Source organism: Sus scrofa, chromosome 1, assembly GCF_000003025.6.
Source record: "Sus scrofa isolate TJ Tabasco breed Duroc chromosome 1, Sscrofa11.1, whole genome shotgun sequence".
NCBI classification, from domain to species: domain Eukaryota; kingdom Metazoa; phylum Chordata; class Mammalia; order Artiodactyla; family Suidae; genus Sus; species Sus scrofa.
The window spans coordinates 189046338-189071239 of NC_010443.5; the positions used below are offsets into that span (position 1 = coordinate 189046338).

Consider the following 24902-nt stretch of genomic DNA (forward strand, 5'->3'; position numbering starts at 1 on the left):
GCTCTGGCGTAGGCTGGTGGCTACAGCTCCGATTGGACACCTAGCCTAGGAACCTCCATATGCCGCGGGAGCAGCCCTAGAAAAGGCAAAAAGACGAAAAAAGAAAAAAAAAGAAAATACCAACCCTCTAAGCATTGTTGATTCCCATGGCAACCAGCCTTCATTCTTAGGGACTTTCCAAAAGGTACCTTGTTAAGATAAATTCAGGTGTGGCTGAATGGAGCCTTTTGTGAATATTGAGTTACTCTGATATTGGAGCTATTTCAGGAACTGAAAACAAACAAACCAAAAAACCCCGCAAATACTATAATAAAAGATGTCCCTATGGCTCTTGTATAGAAGAGTTTTAGGAGCTATGTGCCAGGAACAGTAGACAAAGACAAAATATATGTTGCTTATTATAAATCACAGTATCGGAGTTCCCGTCGTGGCGCAGTGGTTAACGAATCTGACTAGGAACCATGAGGTTGCGGGTTCAATCCCTGCCCTTGCTCAGTGGGTTAACAATCCGGTATTGCTGTGAGCTGTGGTGTAGGTCGCAGACGCAGCTCGGATCCCGCGTTGCTGTGGCTCTGGCGTAGGCTGGTGGCTAAGGCTCCGATTAGACCCCTAGCCTGGGAACCTCTATATGCTGTGGGAGCAGCCCAAGAAATGGCAAAAAGACAAAAATAAATAAATCACAGTATCACAGCCCATGCCCTGGTCTCTGAACACAGATCCTTTACAACAAAAATGATCATAAAATTCAAAAGAGACTGGAATATCACTATAATCCCATTTAGTCATTATCCAGTCCATAATCATGGAAATGTTTCCCAGGCTGAGGCCACTCAGACTTGCAGACTTCCACTGGAGACCTTGTCAGATTCTAAAACCAGCAGTGGTCTCAGAAAACATAGCTTTACTCTTTTAGGCATCTGATACAACTGAACTAAAATAATATCATCTCTTGCTCTAAGCCTCTTCATGTGGTAATGTAACATTAGATTTCCCTCATTACATAACCCATTTATTGATTCCTTTATCCATAACTACTCTTCCCCATCCTCTCCATTTATACCCATACACCTTTGGAAGGGACATTAGGTTCAGCCACTATGTTGGTCTAGACTGCAGACAGTGATATCAGACTAACAAATACCTCCCCTCAGCCCACTCCTGTTCAGATAGGGCACAGTTATATAGGGGCAAAACTAGTGGTCTCTTTTCAACACCAGGAAATACAGCTGCATCCATTGTTGACCCCAATTCTGGCAGACCAGGTGAAGGTAAAACCCAGCCTCATCAGGCCCTTAAGAATTCTGACATAAGGTTTAAAAACACAGTTACAGTTTCTTTCTTAAGAAACATCCCTGTTTCTGGCACTTGTAGTTACAGCTGTGGTCCTGTGACCACTACATCAGGTAGGAAAAAAAATTGAAGTGATGTGAGGAAGAAGAGAAAAAAATATATAGATACAATGGTTATATCAGCTTCATCCTCCCTTAGCAATAACTGCATATAGCATCCTTTCTCCCCCAGATCTACCAGAAAAAGATACATATGTCTAGCATGGATTCTCCTTTAGCCCCACTCATGTTCACATGGAGTGCGAGCACTCTCAGGATGGCATACAAGCCAGCCCTTCATGCTTTTATCTGCCACTGTCTGAGATAACCAGCGTTTTAACTGCCTGTTTCAATTCTTTCAAACTACAACTCTGAGGAGATCTTTCTACCCATTGTTGGATATTATGGGCTCAGTGTATTCCTTGGTCTGAAGAAATAACATTAACTGTATAAATTGGTGCAATATCTTCAGTTCCATTTCTTTTACAGCACTATGAGCATTTGCATCTACATTGGGTAAGCAAAACCCAGTCCAGAGTCAGTATCTATTCCTGTCAAGACCCATTTGTGGCCCCCCAGGGCTACCAGCCTCAGTCTGGCTCGTCAGCTATATCCAGGGCCTTCCCACAGGAAATCTGCCACATTGCCATCTGCAGCCTCTGTTTTTTGTGCTGGCAGGCAAAAGAGTTCTTGTTGATATTTTGTGCCTCAGAGGGTGCAAGAGGAACACGTCTAGATTCAGTCCATTTCTTATTGCTGTAGACTCCCAATGTCCACCTATTTTACAGACCCAGGTGGCCACCTTAAGTGAGCATATGGGGCTATCTGCTTGTCGATTCCAATCACCTTCCAAAATTGGAAGGGAGTTCTGATGGGCATCAGTGTGTCCTACTTTAACCTACCCCTCAAATTTCCATAGGGCTGTGTCCCATATGGGCATCCTTTTAATAGGTCAGGTTTCCATTGCACTCCTGCCTGACCATATGGCCAGGTCAGGAAGACTGGGTGGATATTTCTTATTATTATCACAGTAACACACCAGAGAAAACACTACCATCTCATTTCTAAGGTTCCAAGGTCGCTAGCTGGTCTTCCTTCTTCTCTGCACCTTTCAGTCTCCTATGTTTATTTTATATACAATATCCAGGGAATTAGCTGCACTTAGTAGGAAATAGAAATTGAGTCCACTCCACTTTGACGCAGAACGAAAGAATTCATGTCATTTAGTCATTTGTTAGGACATCATTTTCTAAATATCTTAATATATAGGAACCATCAGAGACTGAGTGTGCAAAAGACTTGTTTGGTGGCAGACTTACTTCTGACATGATTGCAGAACGACAGGGACATTCAAACTTCACTCAAATGCAAGAACTAAATTGGACTTCATCATCCATCAGGTACAATCGTTTCATTATATGCTATCTGATATTATCATTAAATATATAGTTATTATTTTTCTAAGGTTTATAATTTATACACCATATCAAAATATAACCAGTAATTCAGAAAATCATCTACCATATCTCAAAAGCCCATGCTAACTTGACCATCTTTGAAATGCATAATAATTTTTATTATCAGGCACTATAACTAAAATGTCATCAATCTCTAAGACCCTTTATTCTTTTTTCTCTATAAGCTAAGCATTTGAAATTAGAATATACTAAGTTTGTTCCTCACATTGTATCACTCTAATCCAATGCTATCTGACTTCTACTGCCACCACTCCTCTGATACTGTTCTTATGAATGTTGTCACTGCTCTCCTGGTTTACAAATTCTTTTCTCTCCTCTCTTTTTCTCTTCTGCATTCTTAACAATCAGACATCTTTAGCCATTGTTTTAATTTATGACAATGACCCCCTGATTAAGCCCCAAACCGAGGCTCCTGATAGGAACATTCAGTTGCTCTCTAGATAGCCTCTAGGAGACTGCAATATTCACCAAGCCAGTCTAGGGTCCATTTCTCTCTCTCCTTTGTCCTACATTTTTAATTAATCACCACATTCTACAGAGTCTATGTCATAATACCCCCCTTCTTTCCATAGTCACTGCCATTGTCCTAAGTAGGGGAATTAACTATTTTAGAAACTTTTCTTATTGTTCTTTGCATATATTAACTACCTGCAAATCCATCCATTATCCATACGGCCTTCTAAGTTTCAAATTTTATCAGATCACTTCGCTTTTCAACATTGTTCAGTGTTTTCTACTATCTATAGAATAAAATTTTAAATCTCTTTGTATGACATAGAAGACCTTACCTTTACTGCCCCATAACTCTTTATACCCCAGGAATTCTAAAATATTCTAGTTTCTTAATCTCCAATCATAAAATGCTATTCATGTTTCTGCTTTTGCTTGCAGGTGTTCCTCTGTCTGGAACTCTTTCTTTCTAATTTGCCTGACAAATGCCAAAAATTCTCCAAATCTCATTTTACAATCTTTCTCCCCTGTGAAGTCATTCCTGACTTTCTCAAATAGGTTTTTCTTTATCTAAAATGCCACCACACTTAACTGTATCGTGGAAATTTCCCTTTTTTATTATAGTTTTTCTGGATCCCATTTTTCGAGGACAGAGACAGTGTCTTTTATGTTTGTGGCAGCCTTTCCAAACATAAACTGTTTGCACTTAGGAAATAACTAATGAAAACACGTCAAAAGAATAAAGGACTTATTAATGGATAAAGGATGACATAATTGTAACTTCAGGAATGAGGATTTGTTTAAAAATGTGGTTAGGCTTTTGCACAGCAAAGGAAACCATTGACAAAAAGCAAAGACAAGCTCCTGAATGTGAGAAAATATTTGCAAGCTATATGATTGACAGGGTTAATATCCAAAATATATAAACTACTCATACAACTCAACATCAAAAAATCCCAAACAATGGTTAAAAGTGGGCAGAAGAACTGAAGAGACATTTTTCCAAAGAGGAAATACAGATGGCCAACAGATACATGAAAAAATGCTGAACACTGCTAATCATCAGGGAAGTGCAAATCAAACTACTATAAGATATCATCTCACATCTGTCAGAACAGCTATCATCAAAGAGAACACAAATAACAAATGTTGGTGACGTGGAGAAAAGGGAATGCTCATATACTGCTAGTGGGAATATAAATTGGTGCAATTGCTATGGCAAACAGTAGGGAAGTTTCTCAAAAAAGACTAAAAATAGAACTACCATATGACCCAGCAATTGTACTCCTGGATATTTAACTGGGAAAAAAAAAAAACTGAAAATAGTTTTTCAGTTTTTCAAAGATACATCCCAGAGTTCCTGCTGTGGTGCAATGGGATTGGCAGCATCTTGGGATGTGGGTTCGATCCCCCGCCTGCCACAGTGGGTTAAGGATCTGGCATTGCTGCAGCTGCAGCTTGGATCCGATCCCTGGCCGGGGAGGTCCACATGTGGCATGGCAGCCAAAAGAAAGAAAAAAAAAAGGGATACATTCACCCCAGTGTTCATAACAGCACTGTTTACAGTTACCAAGATATGGAGGCAATCTAAGTATCCATAAACAGATGAATGGATAAAGAAGATGTGGAATATATATGTATGCCATGTTGCTGGAGGCCAGCTCCAGCGGTCAGGGAGTGTACACTTTTTCCCAAAGGAGAGGGACGGACGTCGGCTTTTGCAACAGAGACAGCCTCTTTGTCCCTTCTTTCAGGGTGCTGGACTGCTCAAATTTTATTGGCATAAGTGGTTGATTATATAGACAGTTTTTCACTACAGATTATATCATAGTGTTAAAAGTACATTGGTTAACTTTTACATGGTACAGCAGCTATACATCATGTTCTAACATCTTTGTCTTAACTAAATTTAGTGAGTACAATTTAAGGGCAATTAGGTACAATACATCATGTGGAAAGGAGACTCAGTACAAATCATCCCATGGCCAGCAAGTCTCCACAAGTTGAAGAGGTCATGGACACAAGAATTAGGCATTCACAAATCTTGTTTTTAGACTGGTGCTTATCTTTAAAGTGTTATGGCAAGGAGACTGTAAGAAAATATAACTAACTATCACTTAAAAGCTTCTATAACTCATAGCTAGGTGTCTTTTGGTCAAGAATAATATATGTCTAACTTCTATGAACCTCATTAAAATCCTCACTCTTAAGTTTACTATATAACTAGTTAATAGATAAACACTATGTTTTAACTAAGTTGGATTAAAATAGGGGAAAGTCCTTTAGGATAAAATTCTTATTATATTATTGTTGTAATTTTGTTAAATCACAAATCACCACAGGAAAACAAGAATGGAAAAGAATAATAATAAGCAAGTAATCAGGAAAGACTGAGGAAAACTGAATAACAAATAAAACAGGAAAGACTAGGTCACCCGAGAAACAATCCATGTTCTCCAGCGCAAACATGGAAATTGCTTTCCCAGGAAAGCCCCAATTCTTCCCCATAAACATCAAAATGAGAGCTGTGTAACCTGAGGCCTGCCCTCAGCTTGTACAGAGCAGGCAGGCTTTTATCCTGACCAGAGGCCCACCTTTGGCATGTACCGTTCAGGCAGGCTTTTTATCCTGACTAGAAGCCCACCTTCAGCTTGAGTCATTCAGGTGAGCTTTTATCCTGTCCAAGAGGCCCACCTTCAGCATGTACCGTTCAAGTGAGCTTTTATTCTGTCCAGAGGCCCACTTTCGGTATGTACCGTTCAGGTGAGCTCCCTTCCTTGGTTAGGAATTTGCCTTCAGGTTTTTCTGCCATCAGGCAAGGTCCTTTCTTTGAGTCCCTGCATCTTCTCAGCTCCCTGCAATGCCACAACATGGATGGACTTGGAGGGTATCATGCCAAGTGAAATAAATCAGATGGATAAAAGATAAATACTGTATGATGTTAGTTATGTATGGAATCTTAAAAATAAAACAAACAAGACTCACAAGGGAGTTCCCACAATGGCACGGCAGAAATGAATCCGACTATGAACCATGAAGTTTCAGGTTTGATCCCTGGCCTTGCTCAGTGGGTTAAGGATCTGGCATTGCCGTGAGCTGTGGTATAGGATGCAGACATGGCTCAGATCCTGTGTTGTTGTGGCTGTGGTGTAGGCCGGCAGTTGTAGCTCTGATTTGACCCCTTCGCCTGGGAACCTCCATATGCCATATGCTGTGGGTGCGGCCCTAAAAATAAAAAAAAAAAAAAAAAGACTCACAGATCTAGAGAACAAATAGTGGTTACCAATGGGGATAAGGGGGTGGGGAGGAGCAAGATAAGTGTAGAAGATTAAGAGGTACAAACTACTATATATAAAATAAATTAGCTACAAGGATATATTGTACAACATGGACTATAGCCAATATTTTAACTATAAATGAAATATAATCTTTAAAAATTGTGAATCACTGTTTTACATCTGAAACTTTAATAAAATTGTACATCAACTATACCTCAATAAAATAAATAAACAAATGAAATAAATTGGTACATCTAAAAAAAAGAAATGCTTAGGATGAAATGATTTAGTTTTATTTTCTTTTCCCTCATAGCTCAAAGAAGGTAAAACAGTTTAAAAGCTATGGGCTAGGAATCAAGCATTCTGACTAATTACCAAAACAGTCTTACAAGGTGGAATGCCATAAAAGTTTTCAGGAGATTCCATAGAAACTGTTTTCAAAGACCTTACCTACTTTCTCCTTTTCTTTCGTATCCCAAACCACTTCCTGGCTTTTCAGAAATAACCTATTTTATATATATCCTCTGCAGCTTACAACCTGAAAATCTTATGGTTTACCATATTGACTTTACTATAATTTCATGAACATGTATATGAATTTATAGAGAAATTGGAGATGTTTATTTTTAAAGTTTCTTTTATGACAGTGCTATGTTTATGTGGGTAATGGACGTTTTTAAGTCAATGAAATTGTCTATCATTTTCTTACACTTATACTCAATAAAAATGTGTATTTATCTGATCATTTGACCCACATATTTTATATTATGGCAATTCTTTCTGATAGAATTTGTCAGATGAGATTTTCTAAACCACCTTTCAGATTATACATGAGGGATTCACCTATATAATTTGCCTATTAAAATTATAATTATATTTACTCTGTCTAAATTCAGAACTGTAGATTTGGTTCCTGTTGACCAATTTAGAAATGTGTGTAATGTGAATCTACAGAACAATAATCTTACCTCATTCAGTGGATTAATTTATCTGCCTAATGTGAAGGTGAGTCACTCACAAATTTCCTTTTTTCCTTTCAAGGTTTTCAACGCAAGCTGTAATCTTTTTACTTTGGATTAAAATGTATATTTGTGTTTTTAAAGAGGATAAATTATTCCTAAAGTATTTTTTCACCAAGAAAAAAAAAGTATTACTTCCCAAAGTTATTTTGGTTGACCTCGTTCTATGTAATTGTCCTACAATATGGGAGGGAAGGTTGCCTCTGCAGTGTGTGAAGTGGGAGGACACTGCGATTCTCCAAGCTGCCTCATTGCTTCCAGTCCTATAACTCTGAGCCATCTGCTAAGACCTTTCAAACTTAGGGAAATCACAATCTCTGCATCTAAAGTATTACGTCATCTAAATAAGACTTGGAGAAGTCAGGAGTACAGATTGAGAAACTGAGCAGCTTTCTAGGGTCTCCATTATTTTGTTAGAAATGATGTCATTTCTCAGAATGTCAGATAATAACACATGTAAAGCCAAATCCCAAAAATTTGGGACATAAAAATTTATGTCAGTTTTAACCATAATATATTAAATTCTGTTGTATAGTCCAAGTTTTATCCATAATGTTTTAATAGGTGTTAGGATGGTGATCATCTCAAACCAAAGCTATACATACAGCATCATTCATATTTTAATAGCTGATTAATAACAGATTCTTTCTGTAGGTCTTATGCCTCAACTATAATCATATTGAGTCAATCATGCCCCGACTAAAGCCTCAGACTCATTTGACCAACAGACAACTACTGTACCAGAAAGTTCCTTCAAGTGGCTATGGGCAGCAAGGAACTGCAAAAATAAACAGGTATTATTCTTTTTTGACGATTATAAATAATTTTGGTTGGGAACTTAAAAAGCAGTTAGTCACATTAATGACAGCAGTGCATACTTTTAGTTTATTTTAATACTTAATTTAATAACTACATGCCAAACTTCACAAATAAAAAGCTACCAAAATACTTACAAAAAATTAAAAAGGTGCCCAGATACTCCTTCGTCATTTTTTTTTCTGCTTCCTCCATTTTAACCCATATTGTAAAAAATGGGAGAAAAAGAAAAAACCTTGTATGTTTTATGACCTTGTTTTTTTTAAATTGAAATACAATTCACATACCATAACACTTACCTTCATGTACAACTCATTGATTGTTTTAGTATACTCAAAAAGTTGTGCAATCATTATTACCATCTACCCCAAAAACAATACCACCCACAAAAATGCCCCCTACTCAGTAGCATGGACTTAGGTTTCTTTTAACCTTCATTTTGTTTTATTTCTAAATTATTTATCTGGTTACTTAATGCCCCAAGATCAATGGAAAAACAACTTATGAAGAAGACATTCCTCCCATCTTCCCACACGTTTTTGGTAGGCAAATATATATCCCCACGTCAGAGTACTTCCATTCCAGTTTTCCCAATGAGGGGCATTCCTTGGGTTTTCATCACCTTTACTGAAGTATAGTTTACATAAAATAAAACTCACCAATTTAAGTGTACAATTTAGTGAATTTTGACAAATTTAGTCATATAACCTTACCACAGTCAAGGCACAAACTATTCCCATCCCCAAAACTTTCATTATATCTCTTTGCAATTCTCTCCCCCGACACCCTGTGACAACCCCTGATCTGCTTTCTATCGCTAACATTTTGCCTTTTTCTAGAATTTCATGATTAGAGTCATATATTAAGTAGTCTTTTGTATCTGGCTTCTTTCACTTAGCATAATTCTTTTGATATTCATCTATGTTGTTGCAAGTGTCATAATTCATTTCATTTTAGTGCTGAGTAGTATTCCATTATATAAATTATACAACATACTGTTTATCCATTTATCATTGATGAACACTTGGGCTGCTTCCAGTTTGAAGTTATTTTTATTAAAACTGCTATGAAAGTTTTATTTATACACATTCTTTATACTGGACTATTTGTATTTGTTTTTTAACAGCTTTATTGAAGTACAGTTTACATACCATATTCACTCATTTTAAATGCATTATTTTTACTAAATTTATAGAGTTGTGCAGCTATTACCTACCACAGTACAGTTTTAGAACACTTCCATCACACAACAAAAAGATCCCTCATGTCTATTTAGAGCCAGTTCTCTTGTCCGACTCTAGCTCTAGTAAATCACTAATTCATTTTTGGTAATTGTGTTTCCTAGACATTTTATATAAATGGAATCATATGTAGTATTTTGAATTTGACTTCTTACACTTAGCATGTTTTTGAGACTCACCCATGTTATAACATCTGTTAGTAGTATATGCCACCTTATGTTTCTCTATTCACCAGTTGGTAGACATTTGGGCTGTTTCCACTTTGGGGATTGGTATGAATAATACTGCTATAAACATTTGTGTAGATGTATTTGTATGTGCTTATGTTTGCATTTCTCTGGGGTAGATACGTAGGAGTGAAATTCCTGAGTCATCTGGTAATTTAACATTTAACTATTTTTTTATGGCCATACCCACGGCATATGGAAGTTCCCAGGCCAGGGATTGAATCTGAGCCACAGCTGCGACCTATGCCACAGCTGCAGCAACACTAGATCCTTTAACCCAACCTGCACCACTGCAGCAAACAAAGCCACTGCAGTTGGATTCTTAAACCACTGTGCTACAGCAAGAACTCCAATGTTTAACTTTTTAAGAAACTGCCACACTGTTTTCCAAAGTGGTTGTACCACTTCACATTAACAAAAGTTTTGAGGGTTCTAATTTCTCCACATCTTCACTAATACTTGCTTGTGTTTTTGATTACAGTCTAGTGGAGTTGAAGAAGTATCTCATTGTGGTTTTAATTTGCATTTCCCTCATAACTAATGTTGTTGAGGAGCTTTTCATATGCTCATTAGTCATTATTATATCTTATGTTGTGACTGTTTAAATTTTCTTATTTTTCAGTTATATTGTTTGTTTTTTTATTATTGAGTTCATTAAATATTGTGGATACAAGGATACAAGCCCTTTATCAAATAAATGATTTACATGTATTTTTTTGTCTTTTTTTTTTTTTTTTTTTTTTTGAGGGCCGCAACTGCCGGCCTACACCACAGCCACAGCAACACCGGATCCTTAACTTACTGAGCAAGACCAGGGATCAAACGCACAATCTCATGGTTCCTAGTCAGATTCATTTCTGCTGCACCACAATGGGAACTCCCATGTATTTTCTCTCAATGTGTGGCTTGCTTTTTTAATTTCATAAATGGTGCCTTTTAAAATAATTTTAATTTTGATAAAGTACAATTTATCAACTTTTTCTCATACAAATTGTGACTCTGTTGTTGTACCTAAGAATGCTGTTTGCCTAACCTAAGATCAAACGATTCTCTCATGTTTTTTTCAAAAAAGTTTTTTTTCTTATGTTTAAGACTATGATCCATTTTGTTTTGGGGTTTTTGTTTTTGTTTTTGTTTGCTTTTTTGGGCCACACCCATGGCATATGGATGTTCCCAGGCTAGGGGTCCAATCAGAGCTACAGCTACTGGCCACACCCATACCCACAGCAATGCAGATCCGAGCCCCACAGCTCATAGCAATGCCAGATCCTTAACCCACTGAACAAGACCAGGGATCAAACCTGCATCTTCATGGATACTAGTTGGGTTCATAAACTGCTGAGCCACAATGGGAACTCCCTGATCCATTTTGAGTTAATTTTTTGTATGTGTTGTAAGGTAAAACATGAAGGCTAAATTCATCTTTTTGCATGTGGATATTCATTTGTCCCAGCACCATCTGTTTAATGTACTATCCTCCTCCCCCATTAAATTGCCCTGGTACCTTTGTTGAAAATCAATTGACCATAAATGTAAAAGTTTATTTCTGGACTCTCTTTTTTTTTTTGGCCACATCAGTCACATACAGGCTAGGGATCAAACCCAAGCCACAGTGGTAACCCAAGCCACAGCAGTGACAACGCCAAGTCCTTAACCACTAGGAAACTCCCTGGACTCAATGGGATTATATTTCATTGATTTATGTGTCAGTCTTTTCACCATTTCCAGACTAGTATGATTATTGCAGCTTTATAAGTTTTGAAATCAAAACTTATAAATGTAAGCCCTCCAGCTTGGTTTTTTTTCAAAGATTGCTCTGGGTATTCTGGGTTATCTGCATGGACTTATAAATGTTAGGATGAGATGGTTATTTTCTGGAGGAAAAACAAAACAAAAACTTTTGATAGAGATTGCACTGAATCTATTGATTGATTTTGGGTGAACTAGTAGGGCCACCTTAGTAGTAATAGTGAGTCTTCTAATCTGTGAATATGGAATATTTCTCCATTTATTTAGATCCTTAATTTATCTCAGCAACATACTCTATTCTTCTGTGCATACATTTTGCACTCCTTTCGTTCATTTTTTGTGACGTATTTAATCCTTTGATACTATTGTGAATGGAAGTCAATTTCATTCTCATTTTATTGCTGATGTATAGAAATTCAATTGATTTTTTTAAAAATTGAAGTGTTGGAGTTCCTGTTGTGGAGCAGTGGTTAACGAATCTGACTAGGAACCATGAGGTTGCGGGTTCGATCCCTGGCCTTGCTCAGTGGGTTGAGGATCTGGCGTTGCCCTGAGCTGTGGTGTAGGTCGCAGATGCGGCTCGGATCCCGCGTTGCTGTGGCTCTGGCGTAGGCCAGCAGCAACAGGTCCGATTCGACCCCTAGCCTGGGAACCTCCATATGCCTCGGGAGCAGCCCAAGAAAAGGCAAAAAGACAAAAAAAAAAAAAAAAAAAAAAAAAATTGAAGTGTTATTGATTTACAATGTTGTGTTAATTTCTGCTGTATAGCAAAGTGATACAATTATACATATACACACCCTTTTTAAATATTCTTTTCCATTACAGTTTATCACAGGACATTGAATGTAGTTCTCTGTGCTGTACAGTAGATTCTTGTTGATTATCCCCTTCATGTATAATAGCTTACGTCTGCTAATCCCAACCAACCTTCCACTCCACCCCTCCCCCCACCCCTCCTCCTTGGCAACAACAAATTTGTTCTCTATTATGTCTGTGAGTCTACTTCTATTTTGTAGATAGGTTCTTTTGCATTGAGGTTCAATTGAATTTTGTAGATTAATCTTCTACCATGTAATCTTCCTGAACTCATTTATTGGTGCAGTAAGTTTTTTTGATGGATTCCTTAGGATTTTATACATACAAGATCATAACATCTGAGAATTAAGACAGTTATACTAATTCCTTTCCAATCTGGATATATTTGTTTTTTCCTTTTCTTGTCTGACTGCACTAGCTTTTGCTTTTTATTTCAGGTAACTCTTTCTGAACTTCTTTGTTCTTTACTACATAAAACTATTTTTAAAGAAGAAAAGGTGATTATGTAAATTATAGAGATAGCATATTATAGTTGAATTCTGATTTATTAGTAAATTCATCCTTTTCTTTTTTAATTTCAATTTATAGTAAGTACATACCAAACTGCCTCTTTATGTTTATACAAAAAGCTGGTTTGAAATGAAGTTTATGGGCTCAAACTTATATGTGTGTTTCAGAGATATAATGAGCAGTGAAAATTTGCCTCCAATAATGCACAGTTTAGAAGTTCTTCATTTGGGCTACAATGGAATTTGTAATTTGATTCAGCTACAACTTAACAGACTAAGAAATTTAAAATTCCTCTTTCTGCAGGGTGAGTAGCAACAATGTTAATGAGTAAGTCTTTATTATTAAAAACTGATTTGATTCGTATCTTGTTTTGAAAGCAAATATTAGAAGAGATTCATTGACAGAAATGTTTTAGTAATCACAAATGGGTTTCTCTTGAGTTATTTGTATAAATAATATAAATGCAACATTCTAGAGCTATAGAGTATTGCATTCTAGGACAATATTCTGTAGCCCTAGAAAATACATTATTCTAGGACTATGTACAGTATTACATAATAATTTATTTTTATGTCATATTAAATTTAAAAAAATTAGAAAGCAACCAGAAAGTAATATAGACGTACCTGTTAACACCAGAACTGTACTAAGTACTAAGAAAGATACAGAAATACTTTTTTTTTTTTCTCTTTCTTTTTAGGGCTGCCCCCATGGCACGTGGAAGTTCCCAGGCTAGGGGTTGAATCGGAGCTACAGCTGCTGGCCTATACCACAGGACAGCAAAGTGGGATCCAAGCTGTATCTGCGACCCACACCACAGCAAACGGCAACACTGGATCCTTAACCCACTGAGCAAGGCCAGGGATTGAACCCACATCCTCATGAATCCCAGTCAGGTTCATGAGCCACAAAGGGAACTCACCAGAAATACTCTATTATTGGAATTATATATAATTGAAATCCTTGCTCTAACGCAGTTAAATATCTACTTAAAATATTAAGTACTAAAAATGAATTAAGTTCTGACTATGTGTTACTAACTTAAGTTTAATAGAAGTTTAGAGAAAAGAGAAACTGAAACATTAACCCTTCTACATAACTAGGACTCTTTGAAAAACTGATAGTCTTTAGGTTAAAGGTAAGCATGACAGAGAGCTTTGCAAGTACGGGAGGAGGAGAAGAATCACAAGGGCACAACTGTGGTGTCCATGGGCCAACACCTGATAGCAGAGAGTATGCTGTTCTCTAAGAATTATGAAGCATCTAAGCATGATCAATATGATGGATAGTGTTTACTTCACAGTTGGAAATAGGGAGGCATAGTAAATTTTTAGAAAAGTAACATAAGGAAAAAACAAGGTTTGGAATAGTAGCCTAAATAGTTATTTAAGGACACAGAAGAAACGTTGTGAGACCCATTAGTGAGACATGTGGAGAGGTATCTGTGTTGATGATCTGAGTATAGTAACTTCTTTCCAGAAAAGACAGTCTTTTCTAGATATTTTGAAAAGTTAAGATGCAAACTATTGCTTTTGGAATGGATAAGCATGAGATCCTGCTGTATAGCACTTGGAACTATATCTAGTCACTTATGATGGAGCATGATAATATGAGAAAAAAATGTACACATGTATGTGTGACTGGGTCACCTTGCTATACGTAGAAAATTGACAGAATACTGTAAACAAGCTATAATGGAAAAAATAAAAATCATTATTAAAAAAATAAATAAAATAAATTTTAAAAAGTGAATGCATCTTTTTGCCTATCAAAAGTGTTGGCTAAAGAACAGGGAGACTTATCCCTAAAAGAACAAGACTTAAGCATAACAATGACAGATCTTTTAAAAGATTCACTGACATTCCAAAAAGCAGACACCTGACTCTGGAAGGTGTATTTTAATCTAATAATGTAAAGGGGAAGCCTGTTGCTAGACATGAAAAATCAGAATAGGGAGCAGACTTATGCAAGAAGCGAGGCAATTTACTCTGACAGTAATGGCTGTCATTTATTGAATCACTGGGCAAGGTGTTCTTCTACAAAGATTATCTCATTCAAACATCACAGCATCCCAACATGATAAGTAATTTTATATGCATTTTATAAAAAAAAGAAACAATATCAGTGGGCTAAATAATTTACCTAAGTTTTGACTAGTAAGTGGTGTGGTACAGAGTCAAACACAGTTCTGACTCCAAAGCACATGCATTTTCTATCCAGCATGAATGATATAATAAGGGTGTAGGCTACAGTAGTGTCAGTGGGAAGGGTAAGAAGCGAGTCCAAATGCAGTTTAAAAGGAGGAACTATTAGAACTTAATGACTAATTAGATACACAAAAAGAGAAAAAAGAGTTCAAGATGTTTTAAGCTTTCAATAAGAGATTGGGCAAAAGGAGGTTCTAAAGCTAGGTGAAGATTAGTTAGTGTTGTGACAGCTTTGAGACATAAAAATGAAAACTTTGGAGTTCCTGTTTTTGCTCAGTGGTAATGAACCTGACTAATATTCGTGAGGATACAGGTTCCATCCCTGGCCCTGCTCTGTGGGTTAAGGATCTGGCATTGCAGTGAGCTGTGCTATAAGCTGGCTGCTGCAACTCTAATTCTACCCCAAGCTTGGGAACTTCCGTATGCCATGGGTGCAGCCCTTTAAAAAAAAAAAAAAAACACAAAAAAATGAACTTTTTTGGAGTTCCCGTCGTGGTGCAGTGGTTAACGAATCCGACTAGGAACCATGAGGTTGCGGGTTCGGTCCCTGCCTTTGTTCAGTGGGTTAACGATCCGGCGTTGCTGGAGCTGTGGTGTAGGTTGCAGACTCGGCTCGTATCCCGTGTTGCTGTGGCTCTGGCGTAGGCCGGTGGCTACAGCTCCGATTCAACCCCTAGCCTGGGAACCTCCATATGCCGCGGGAGTGGCCCAAGAAATAGCAACAACAACAACAAAAAGACAAAAAAAAAAAAGAACTTTTTCAAGCAGTAGTACTGGACCACAAGTGAGAACTAGAGATGTATATTTTAGAATAATCTCAGTGGTGGTGACAGGTGAAGTCACAGCATATGTGCTTACCTAAGAAATAAATAGAGCAAAAGAATGAAAAGTCAAAAAGAGATGTGGAGACACAACCCCCACCCCACTGCCTCCTAACAACTCCCCTCCACATCCCACCTCCAGCATTAAGAAGGCTGTAGGGAAAAAAAACAAAAACAAAAACAAAAAAACCAAAAAAAAAACAAAAAAAACAACAAAGAAGTCATACAAAAAATTTTGAAAGAAAACCAAGAAATGTAGACTTTAAATGTCAGGGAAAAAGAGGATGAGAGGCCTAAAGTCAGATGACAAAAAGAATGAGACCTATGAAAAAATACTGGATGTAGACAATTGGATTCAATAAAAGGGAGACTTTCAAAGTATCAGGTTTGGAAGTCTGGGAAGAGCAAAAACGAAAGTGAACACAACTTAGAAGGAAGTGGTTGGATAAACAGTAAAGACAACAGACTGAGGTTGTATGCACAAGAAACCTGCCCCTGAAAAGAATGTTAGAAATCAGATGGTAGCTAATTAAGTTATGAGCATATCTGAAGGTTTTAAAAAGAGGTAAGTTAGGTTAAAGATACTGAACAGGAGGAAATAATTCTGAAGTCATTCTAAAGGTGGAAGAGGGCAAAAGCCATAGGAGATTACATACATGTAGCAAGTGATAAGATGAGGTATGCCAGCCAGGGTCCACCAGAGAATTTAAGAACCTACATTGCATCTGTTGCATTAAATTTGCAAGATGGTGGGAAAGATAAAGTCTTTGGGAAAGGGTAGGGTGGGACTGTAGGGAAGCAAGTTAGAATCTTAAGAATTAAAGGTCAAATTTATCTAAAATGTAATTATCTAGTTAAATAAGGGGAAGTTTTCAAACAATGGCAAATGCTGAGTTTATAGAAATATAAGATCCCTGAAATTACATTTACCAACATTGTTTTGGAATTTTCTTTCTTAAATATATTTAATGAGCATTCTAAAATGAATAATGGCCAAAAATAAACTACTATAAATAATATTCAGCACCTAAAGCTATCTCATGTGATTTTTAATACCATTGGACCCTTAAATACTAAAAGTGATGGTCCAAGCACATAATTTCATGAAAGTAATACATTAACACAACTGAGTCATTTTTCTCAATATAGCCTGGATAACTTTTTTTCATTTATAAGTCAGGTACTGGTAACGTTTCAAAGTCTGTGACTTAATTCTGTAAGCAATTTTATTGAAGGTTATGATATTACCAACTTTCTCTAAAAAATAAAGTAAATTTCCCATATTTCATTAATTCAGAGACAGTTATTTTTTATATTTTAACGTCTTGAAATCAGATTATATCTTAATTGGTGGCATATCACAGTTCACCTAGCAAGTTTTTTTGGGGGGAGTTTGGGGGTTTTGGCATTCTTGGCATACATACATAAAATAACATATCTTAACAGTTGTTGTTGTCTTAAATTTGATGAAATATGTTAAATTTCACCTCTTCTCATGATTTCTGATTTTGGTGGTATAATCGTGCGTGGATGATTTCGTATCTTTACTGGTGAGCCTTGTCATTTGTGGAATTTTGTTTCCTGTTGCTGTCTTTTCTTTTCTGCCTAGAGATGTTGCTTTAGTATTTGTTGTAAAGGCTGGTTTAATGTTGCTGAATTCTCTCAACTTTTGCTTATCTGTGAAGGTTTTGATTTCTCCTTCAAATCTGAACGAGAGCCTTGCTGGGTAAAGTAATCTTGGTTGGAGGTTTTTTCCTTTCATTACGTTAAGTATATCATGCCACTCCCTTCTGGCCTGCAGAGTTTCTGCTGAAAAATCTGCCGATAACCTTATTGGGGTTCCCTTGTATGTTACTTGTTTCTTTTCCCTAGCTGCTTTCAAGATTTTCTCTTTGTCTTTAATTTTGGTCAGTTTGATTAATATGTGTCTTGGTGTATTCCTCCTTGGGTTTATTTTATATGGTACTCATTGTGCTTCCTGGATTTGAGTGAGTGGTTCCTTTCCCATTTTAGGGAAGTTTTCAGCTATTATCTCTTGGAATATTTTTATGTTAAATTTCAAAAAGAAGACTTCCAAGAAACTGGGATCACATGTTCAATAATATCTTAGTTTGCTAGGGTTGCTATAACACAGTACCACAGACTGGGTGGCTTGAATAACAGAAATGTATTTCCTGACAGTTCCAGAGGCTAGAAGCCCAAGTCCATTTGGTCACTTCTGAGGGCCTCCCTTCTCGGCTTGTCATTGTACTCTGTATCTGCACATGGTCTTCCCTCCATGTCTCTATCCTAACCTCCTCCTCATGTAAGGACACCAGTGATATTGGATTAGTCCTCACCCAGTGACCTCACTGCATGTTATTTACCTCTTTTAAAGACCCAAATACAGTCACATTCTGAGGGACTAGGGATCAGGACTTCAACCTATGGATTTTAGGGGGTGGGGGGTGCATGAATTAGTCCTTAAGAAACAAGGATAAATAGTGGTGAAAGATAGGATGGCATAATAGAAGCAGCATTGTAAATGGTCTGCTAGGCCTGGTGTTGCCACTTTTAGGTCATTGAGCAAGACTATTTCTCTTACCCTCAATTTTTTGATAATTAAAAAATGATATCTTCCCTGTCCTATTTTGAGACTCTAATTGAAAACATGTATAAAAGTACTTGGTCAACTCAAGGGTTCTCTTCTTATATAAGTTATCACTCATACTTATAAAACTATTGATTGATATAGTAGAGAGGAACCATAGATTATAATGAAAAGATGGAGGTTTTAAAGAATGTAATGAATTCTTAAATTTTTAATTAAGTTGTAGTGTAAAAACAAGCTGAGAAAGAACAGCATAATCAAGGTATAGTCTTCTAACTTAACATATTAGTTTATTTTTTTAAATATTTAGATATACTTATTTGAATACCAATTAGAATAATCCAATATACTTAGGAAGCATGTCTTTTGTAGCACTTTTATAAATCTACTTTTGTCAGTATCAACTATTTTAGCATTTAATTGCTGGACAGATTGGTCAATTCAGTACACTGTGTGTACATCATATCTTAATCTTTCACACATAAAGGAGAAATTTTACCAAACATTATTTGATGATGATGCTACTTTCCTGTAAGTTACATCTCTGTTTTTCCTTTAAATGTGTTCTTCTTAATACTTCATTTTTTAAAAACCATTTGATAAAAAATATTTAAATGAAGTTAGGTAACTTTTATTCAGGAAGTTTGGGCTCATTTGACACATGATGAGTCATCTTTTTTCAGGAAATGAAATCAGTCAAGTGGAAGGGCTTGACAACTTAGAAGTCCTTCAGGAATTAGTAGTGGACCATAACCGCATCAGGGCATTTAATGATAGTGCATTTGCCAAACCAAGCTCCCTGTTGGCACTTCACCTGGAGGAAAACAGACTACGAGAGCTGAGTAAATTACAACCTTTGGTAAAACTAGAGAAACTCTTCCTAGGATATAATAAAATCCAGGTAACATTATTTTGATTTTTTGTTGTGAGATTTACAAGACTTATTTCCTTGAACATAAAGCTTCCAAACACTCCAATGAAAATGTCACTCGTATATTACTTATCATTTATATGACATGTAAATACTCTAGAATGCATAAATACTCACCCTGCTTCTAGATATAAACCCAACCAACATCCACCTGCAGATCCTCTAAGAAATCTCTTTTTCATGACTGCTCTTGGTCTAAGCTATTTATGCATCTCAATCCCAGACTGCCTCTGGCCCTTTAAATTTAACATATGTACTTGACATTTGAATCAATTCCTGATAATGGACTTTGACTTGGCTTTAATATTCCATCTCTCCCCACTCAAAGCTTCCTTAGCTAGTATTCTGCCTTTGTTTCACCTGCTCATAATTCAGCCTATTTCCATTAGGCCACTATCCCAACTGAGCTGGCCCAAACTCTCTCCTGAGATAATATGCAGATAAGGGGGTTAACAGTATACACGTAACCTTACACAGCCCTAACATTTCTCTCAGTGTTTTGGTAATGATTTGTTGGCTCTCCTTTCATCAGTTTTGCTATTTCTGCCCATACCTCTAAGCAAGCTTGAAGACAAATTGAACTGCTAACTGCCCTAAGGTCAGGGACCAATTCTTTCTTGACCACATTTGTCTTAGTATATAGCCTCATGCCTTGTACATATTAGATATTTAATCAATTTGCTAGAGTTCAGGAAACCTTTTCCGGAGTGATATAAAAGTTTGTTCAAGGCTGCAAGGAAATCATGTGCAATGCCCCTTTCTACAACCAGCAACTAGGAAATATATATACAGAGAAAATGACACATAACCAATACGCTGAGGTTCATACAATATTCATCTGAGATAAAGTGTGCCAAAACTGGTGATGATTCTTCCAAAGAAATCTAAATTAGGAAAATTGCTATCCTATGGGAACTCCTTCCAGTGATATCACTGAGCTAATACAAAGTATTTGTCAAATTACACTTACATGAATCAGAGACCTTACCCAGTACCAAGATTTACTAATAATTTCAAGGATACACAGGGTTTGGCACATTTCTGTGGCTTCTCAAATTCTACTTCCAAGTGATCTAAAGTAAGTCTAAAAAAGTTTTATAGTTACTAGATGAACTAGCTAAGCCCATTTGACATTCCAAATAGGAATAGCATATAAATAACTTTGTTTTATTACTATGATTAGCAACAACCTTAAGCAGATCTTATTGAATCAATTTTGTTAGAAATAGCATTTTAGAAGTAACTTTGCAAAAACTAAAATGTATTTGCAAACTTTCACCAATGTTATATAAATGATAACAAATAATCCCATACAGTAGCAAAGGCAAGTCATTCAACTAGAGAAATAGTTTTCAACTGTACATATTCCCAGCAAATGTCAGGATGGAGCCCATTCAATATGACATGCTCCTTTATGTTTAAGGTTGTATTTAATATGTACCTTTGAAGTTGTTTACACTGGATTCACCTTCTTTTCCAAGTGACTGGGTCAATCCTCTTGGAAATTAACCAATATAACCTGAGTTTTAGAACAGATCATAATTCATTTGAAAAGTATATGGCCCTTCCTAACAAAATGTATGGCCTATTTCCCATGTTAGCATGTCATCTTTACCAATCATGTATTTGGAATCAATAGTACACAGATTTGTCATTACTCAACAGTATAGAATATTGTCACTCAAGCTCACTTCAGAAGATTCAATCATAAAAACTCCTTGCAATCCATACTTAATATATAATTACTTCAAATCAGCATATAATTTGAAGATGTTGGGTCTAACCAAATAATAACTTATTGCTTAACATAGGATATGACAGAACTGGAAAAACTTGATGGGATCTCTTCCCTCAGAGAGCTTACAGTTTATGGCAATCCGGTGAGTCTGTTATTTTTTTCTAACTTATTAGTTAATTTACTTTAATTTAAATTATAGTTGTATATATTTATTTTTATATAATATGATGATTTAATTTTATCTGTTCCCATATGGAAACAGTTATCCAAGCACAATTTATTGATTAGTCTCTTCTTTTACCTGATTACAATATAAACTGTACTGTTATATACAAGAGGATCTGTTTCTGGGTTCCACTTTGTATTTATTGGCCTAGTTGTCAATCCTATAACAATATTATACTGTGTTAATTACCAAAGTTTTATATTAAGTCTTGATGTCTGGTAGAGTAAACACCTCTAATTTTCCTTCTCTTTCACCTTCTCATTTTATTTTCTTCACTGTCTTGACTATCCTTGGCCCTTTACACTTCCTATGAGTTTTAGGAAACAGCTTCTCAAGTTACATGAGAATCTTGTTGATATTTTAATTGAAATTGCATTGATTTATAAATTAATTTGGGGGAAAATCTGCCACCTTTCCAATTGGAATCTTTGAAGAGATCAAAAACGTAGCACCCTTATTCACCTAACATCTGAACAAATTGAGAAATATGACAGTGGCAGATGGAGAGGTGAGAGTATTTTCCTTAGCTTGGTGAGAAAAACAAACGGGCCTGCTAACAGATGCCAGAAGAGTAATCTGAACACCCAGTAACAGGAAATAGTGACTGAGGCCTTTCCACATGGGAGGAGAGCTTCTCTGGAGGAGTAGAAGGCATTCTCCTATCCACACTCCTCAAGAGCAAAGACAGGAGGAGCTAAACATGCCCAGTTGAATCTTTCCAGTTCTATCAGTTAAGTCACTCCACTTCCCTGAGTGGAGGGGTAAAGGGACTGAGAAAGCCAATAATGCCACATTATAGAGCTATTTTCACCACCAAGGGAATGCAATAAGCAGCTCCCCTAATATTCATAGCATTCAGTCTTCTTATTCATAAACATATACCTCTGCATTTACTTAATGTCCTCAATAAAGGTGTGTCATTTTCTCCTAAAGGTTTTAATCATCTTTGGCTAATTAATTTGGTTTAATAGTTGTTTTAAACAGTATATTTTTACACTGTTCTAGCTGTTTGTTGCTAGAGTATAGAAATTCTGATTTTTGCATATTACTCTTTTTTCCCTCTGTTGGCCATATCTGCAGGATGCGGAAGTCCCTGTGCCAGGGACTGAACCCACACCCACAGCAGCAACCTGAGCCACTGCAGTGACAATGATGGATCCTTAACTTGTTGAGCCACAAGAGAACTCCTTGCATATTACTTTTTATCCAGGAAACTTGCTGACCTTTCTTTTTAATTCTAATGGATTATAAATTTTATTGGACGTTTCTCTTTAGACTATCATAGTCTCTGCGAACAGTGACTCTATTTCTTTCCAATCCCTACGGTTTTTATTTCCTTTACTTCTCTCAGTGTACTGACTAGAACCTCTAACACAGTGTTGAATAGACGCACAGACTTCAAAAGAATGCTTCTGGAGTTCCTGTCGTGGCGCAGTGGTTAACTAATCCGACTAGGAACCATGAGGTTGCCGGTTCGATCCCTGCCCTTGCTCAGTGGGTTAACAATCCGGCGTTGCCGTGAGCTGTGGTGTAGGTTGCAGACTCGGCTCGGATCCTGCGTTGCTGTGGCTCTGGCATAGGCTGGCAGCTACAGCTCCGATTAGACCCCTAGCCTGGGAACCTCCATATGCAGTGGGAGTGGCCCAAGAAATGGCAAAAAGACAATAAATAAATAAATAAATAAATAAATAAAAATAAAATAAATAAATAAAAAGTATGCTTCTAAACTGTCACTATTAAATATGATGTTTGCTGTAGGTTATGGGTAGATAACCTTGGACAGTTTAAGGAAGTTCCTTTTTAATTCCAGTTTACTACTTGTTTTTTAGAATGAACGGAAAGTGGATTTTAACTAATTGATAATGCAGTATTTCTCTTTAATTATTAATATGCAAATTACATTAATAGACTCTGATGTTAAACCATCCTTAAATTCCTGGGATGAAAACTACTTGGTCATGTTTTATACATTATTGGATTCAATTTGCTAAAATTTCATGTAGCATATCTGTATCTATGGAAATAAGTAAAATTATTCCATAATTTTGTCTTCTTACACTATTCAAGTTCATCAAGACTGTTCTTGCTTCATAAAATTAACTGAGAATTTCTCCATCTTTTCCTAGTCTATGAATTAATATATGCGAAAGAAGATTCATATGTTCCTTGAAGGATAATTAGATCTTATCTCTAAAACCATCTGGGCTTAATATTTTTGAAGTTACATTTTAAATTGCTTTTTCAAATTATTTAAAGAATATAAATGTCATTTTCTATTTATTCAAAAGATAATATTGAAAAGTTATAATTTTTAATACAATTGTAGTTTTCATTTAAAGTTTTAATTTACTTCTATCATAGTACTTCCATGAATTTATAGAATCTGTACTATATCTGTGTTTTGTCACCTCTTTAGACCTAAATGTGTTATTTTATTTTATTTTTTTTTTTTGGTTTTTAGGGCTACACCCGTGGCACATGGAGGTCCCCAGGCTAGGGGTCAAATCAGAGTTGTGGCTGCCGGCATACACCACAGCCACACAGCAATGTGGGATCTGAGCTGCATCTGCAACCTACACCATAGCTCATGGCAACACTGGATTCTAAACCCACTGAGCGAGGCCAGGGATCAAATCCACAACCTCATGGTTCCTAGTCAGATTCATTTCCACTGTGCCATGACAGGAACTCCTTTTTCTTTTCTATTCTTGATGAGCCTTGCTAAAGTTTTATCCATCATATTAGTCTCTTCAAAGAAGCATATTTTGGTTTTTTCAAGTTTATATTTCCTTTTTTAGTTCATTAATTTCTACCCATTATTATTTTCTTCTTTAGTTTCTTAGAATTTAGTTTTTAAAAAATTCTGAAGCAGAATTCCTAGTTTATCAATTTTTAATATTTCTTCTAAATGGATAAATTTTAGGTTATAAAATTCTGCTTTAGCAACATCCTGAAAGTTTTATTTATTTATTTATTTTTTGCTTTCTAGGGCCATTCCCAGGCTAGGGGTTGAATCAGAGCTGTAGCTGCTGGCCTACACCACAACCACAGCAATGTGGGATCCAAGCTGAGTCTGCAACCTACACCATAGCTCATGGCAATGCCAGATCTTTAACCCACTAGGCAAGGCCAGAGATGGAACCTACATCCTCATGTATCCTAGTGTCCTAGTGGGGTTTGTTAACCACTGAGCCATGAAAGGAACTCCTAAAAGTTTTGATATGTAGTGTTTTTCCTATCCTTTATTTCTTAGAATCAGCTTTACAAAAGGTTTCTTCAGTCCTTGAATTTTGAGGGACATGTATGTTATTTTCAAATCTATGAGGTATTTTTAGTTATCTGTCATTTATTTCTAGTGTTCATATATTTTTGTCAGTAGATATGATCTAGTTATGTATTCTTTGTATTTATGAAACTTGCTTTGCGGCCTAGAATGTGCTCTTTTTTCACTCAATTTATATGTCTTAGAGACCTCTC

The 24902-nt window shown here is 36.4% G+C and overlaps 1 protein-coding gene across 14 annotated transcripts in view; it reads left to right on the forward strand.

The window, feature by feature from the left end:
• Positions 1 to 24902, forward strand: part of LOC100622535 (leucine-rich repeat-containing protein 9) — a 115161-nt gene that overhangs the window by 79769 nt on the left and 10490 nt on the right. For 8 of the 14 annotated variants that reach the window (XM_021062251.1, XM_021062234.1, XM_021062232.1 and 5 more), the window contains 6 exons: positions 2598 to 2728; positions 7431 to 7539; positions 8208 to 8347; positions 13080 to 13216; positions 19214 to 19431; positions 21273 to 21341. In XM_021062251.1, coding sequence (XP_020917910.1) covers positions 2598 to 2728; positions 7431 to 7539; positions 8208 to 8347; positions 13080 to 13216; positions 19214 to 19431; positions 21273 to 21341 — 804 coding nt within the window. Of the gene's footprint in view, positions 1 to 2597; positions 2729 to 7430; positions 7540 to 8207; positions 8348 to 13079; positions 13217 to 19213; positions 19432 to 21272; positions 21342 to 22505; positions 22930 to 24902 lie in introns of those variants that run through there. The other 6 variants (XM_021062265.1, XM_021062258.1, XM_021062275.1 and 3 more) reach the window with 4 other exon arrangements.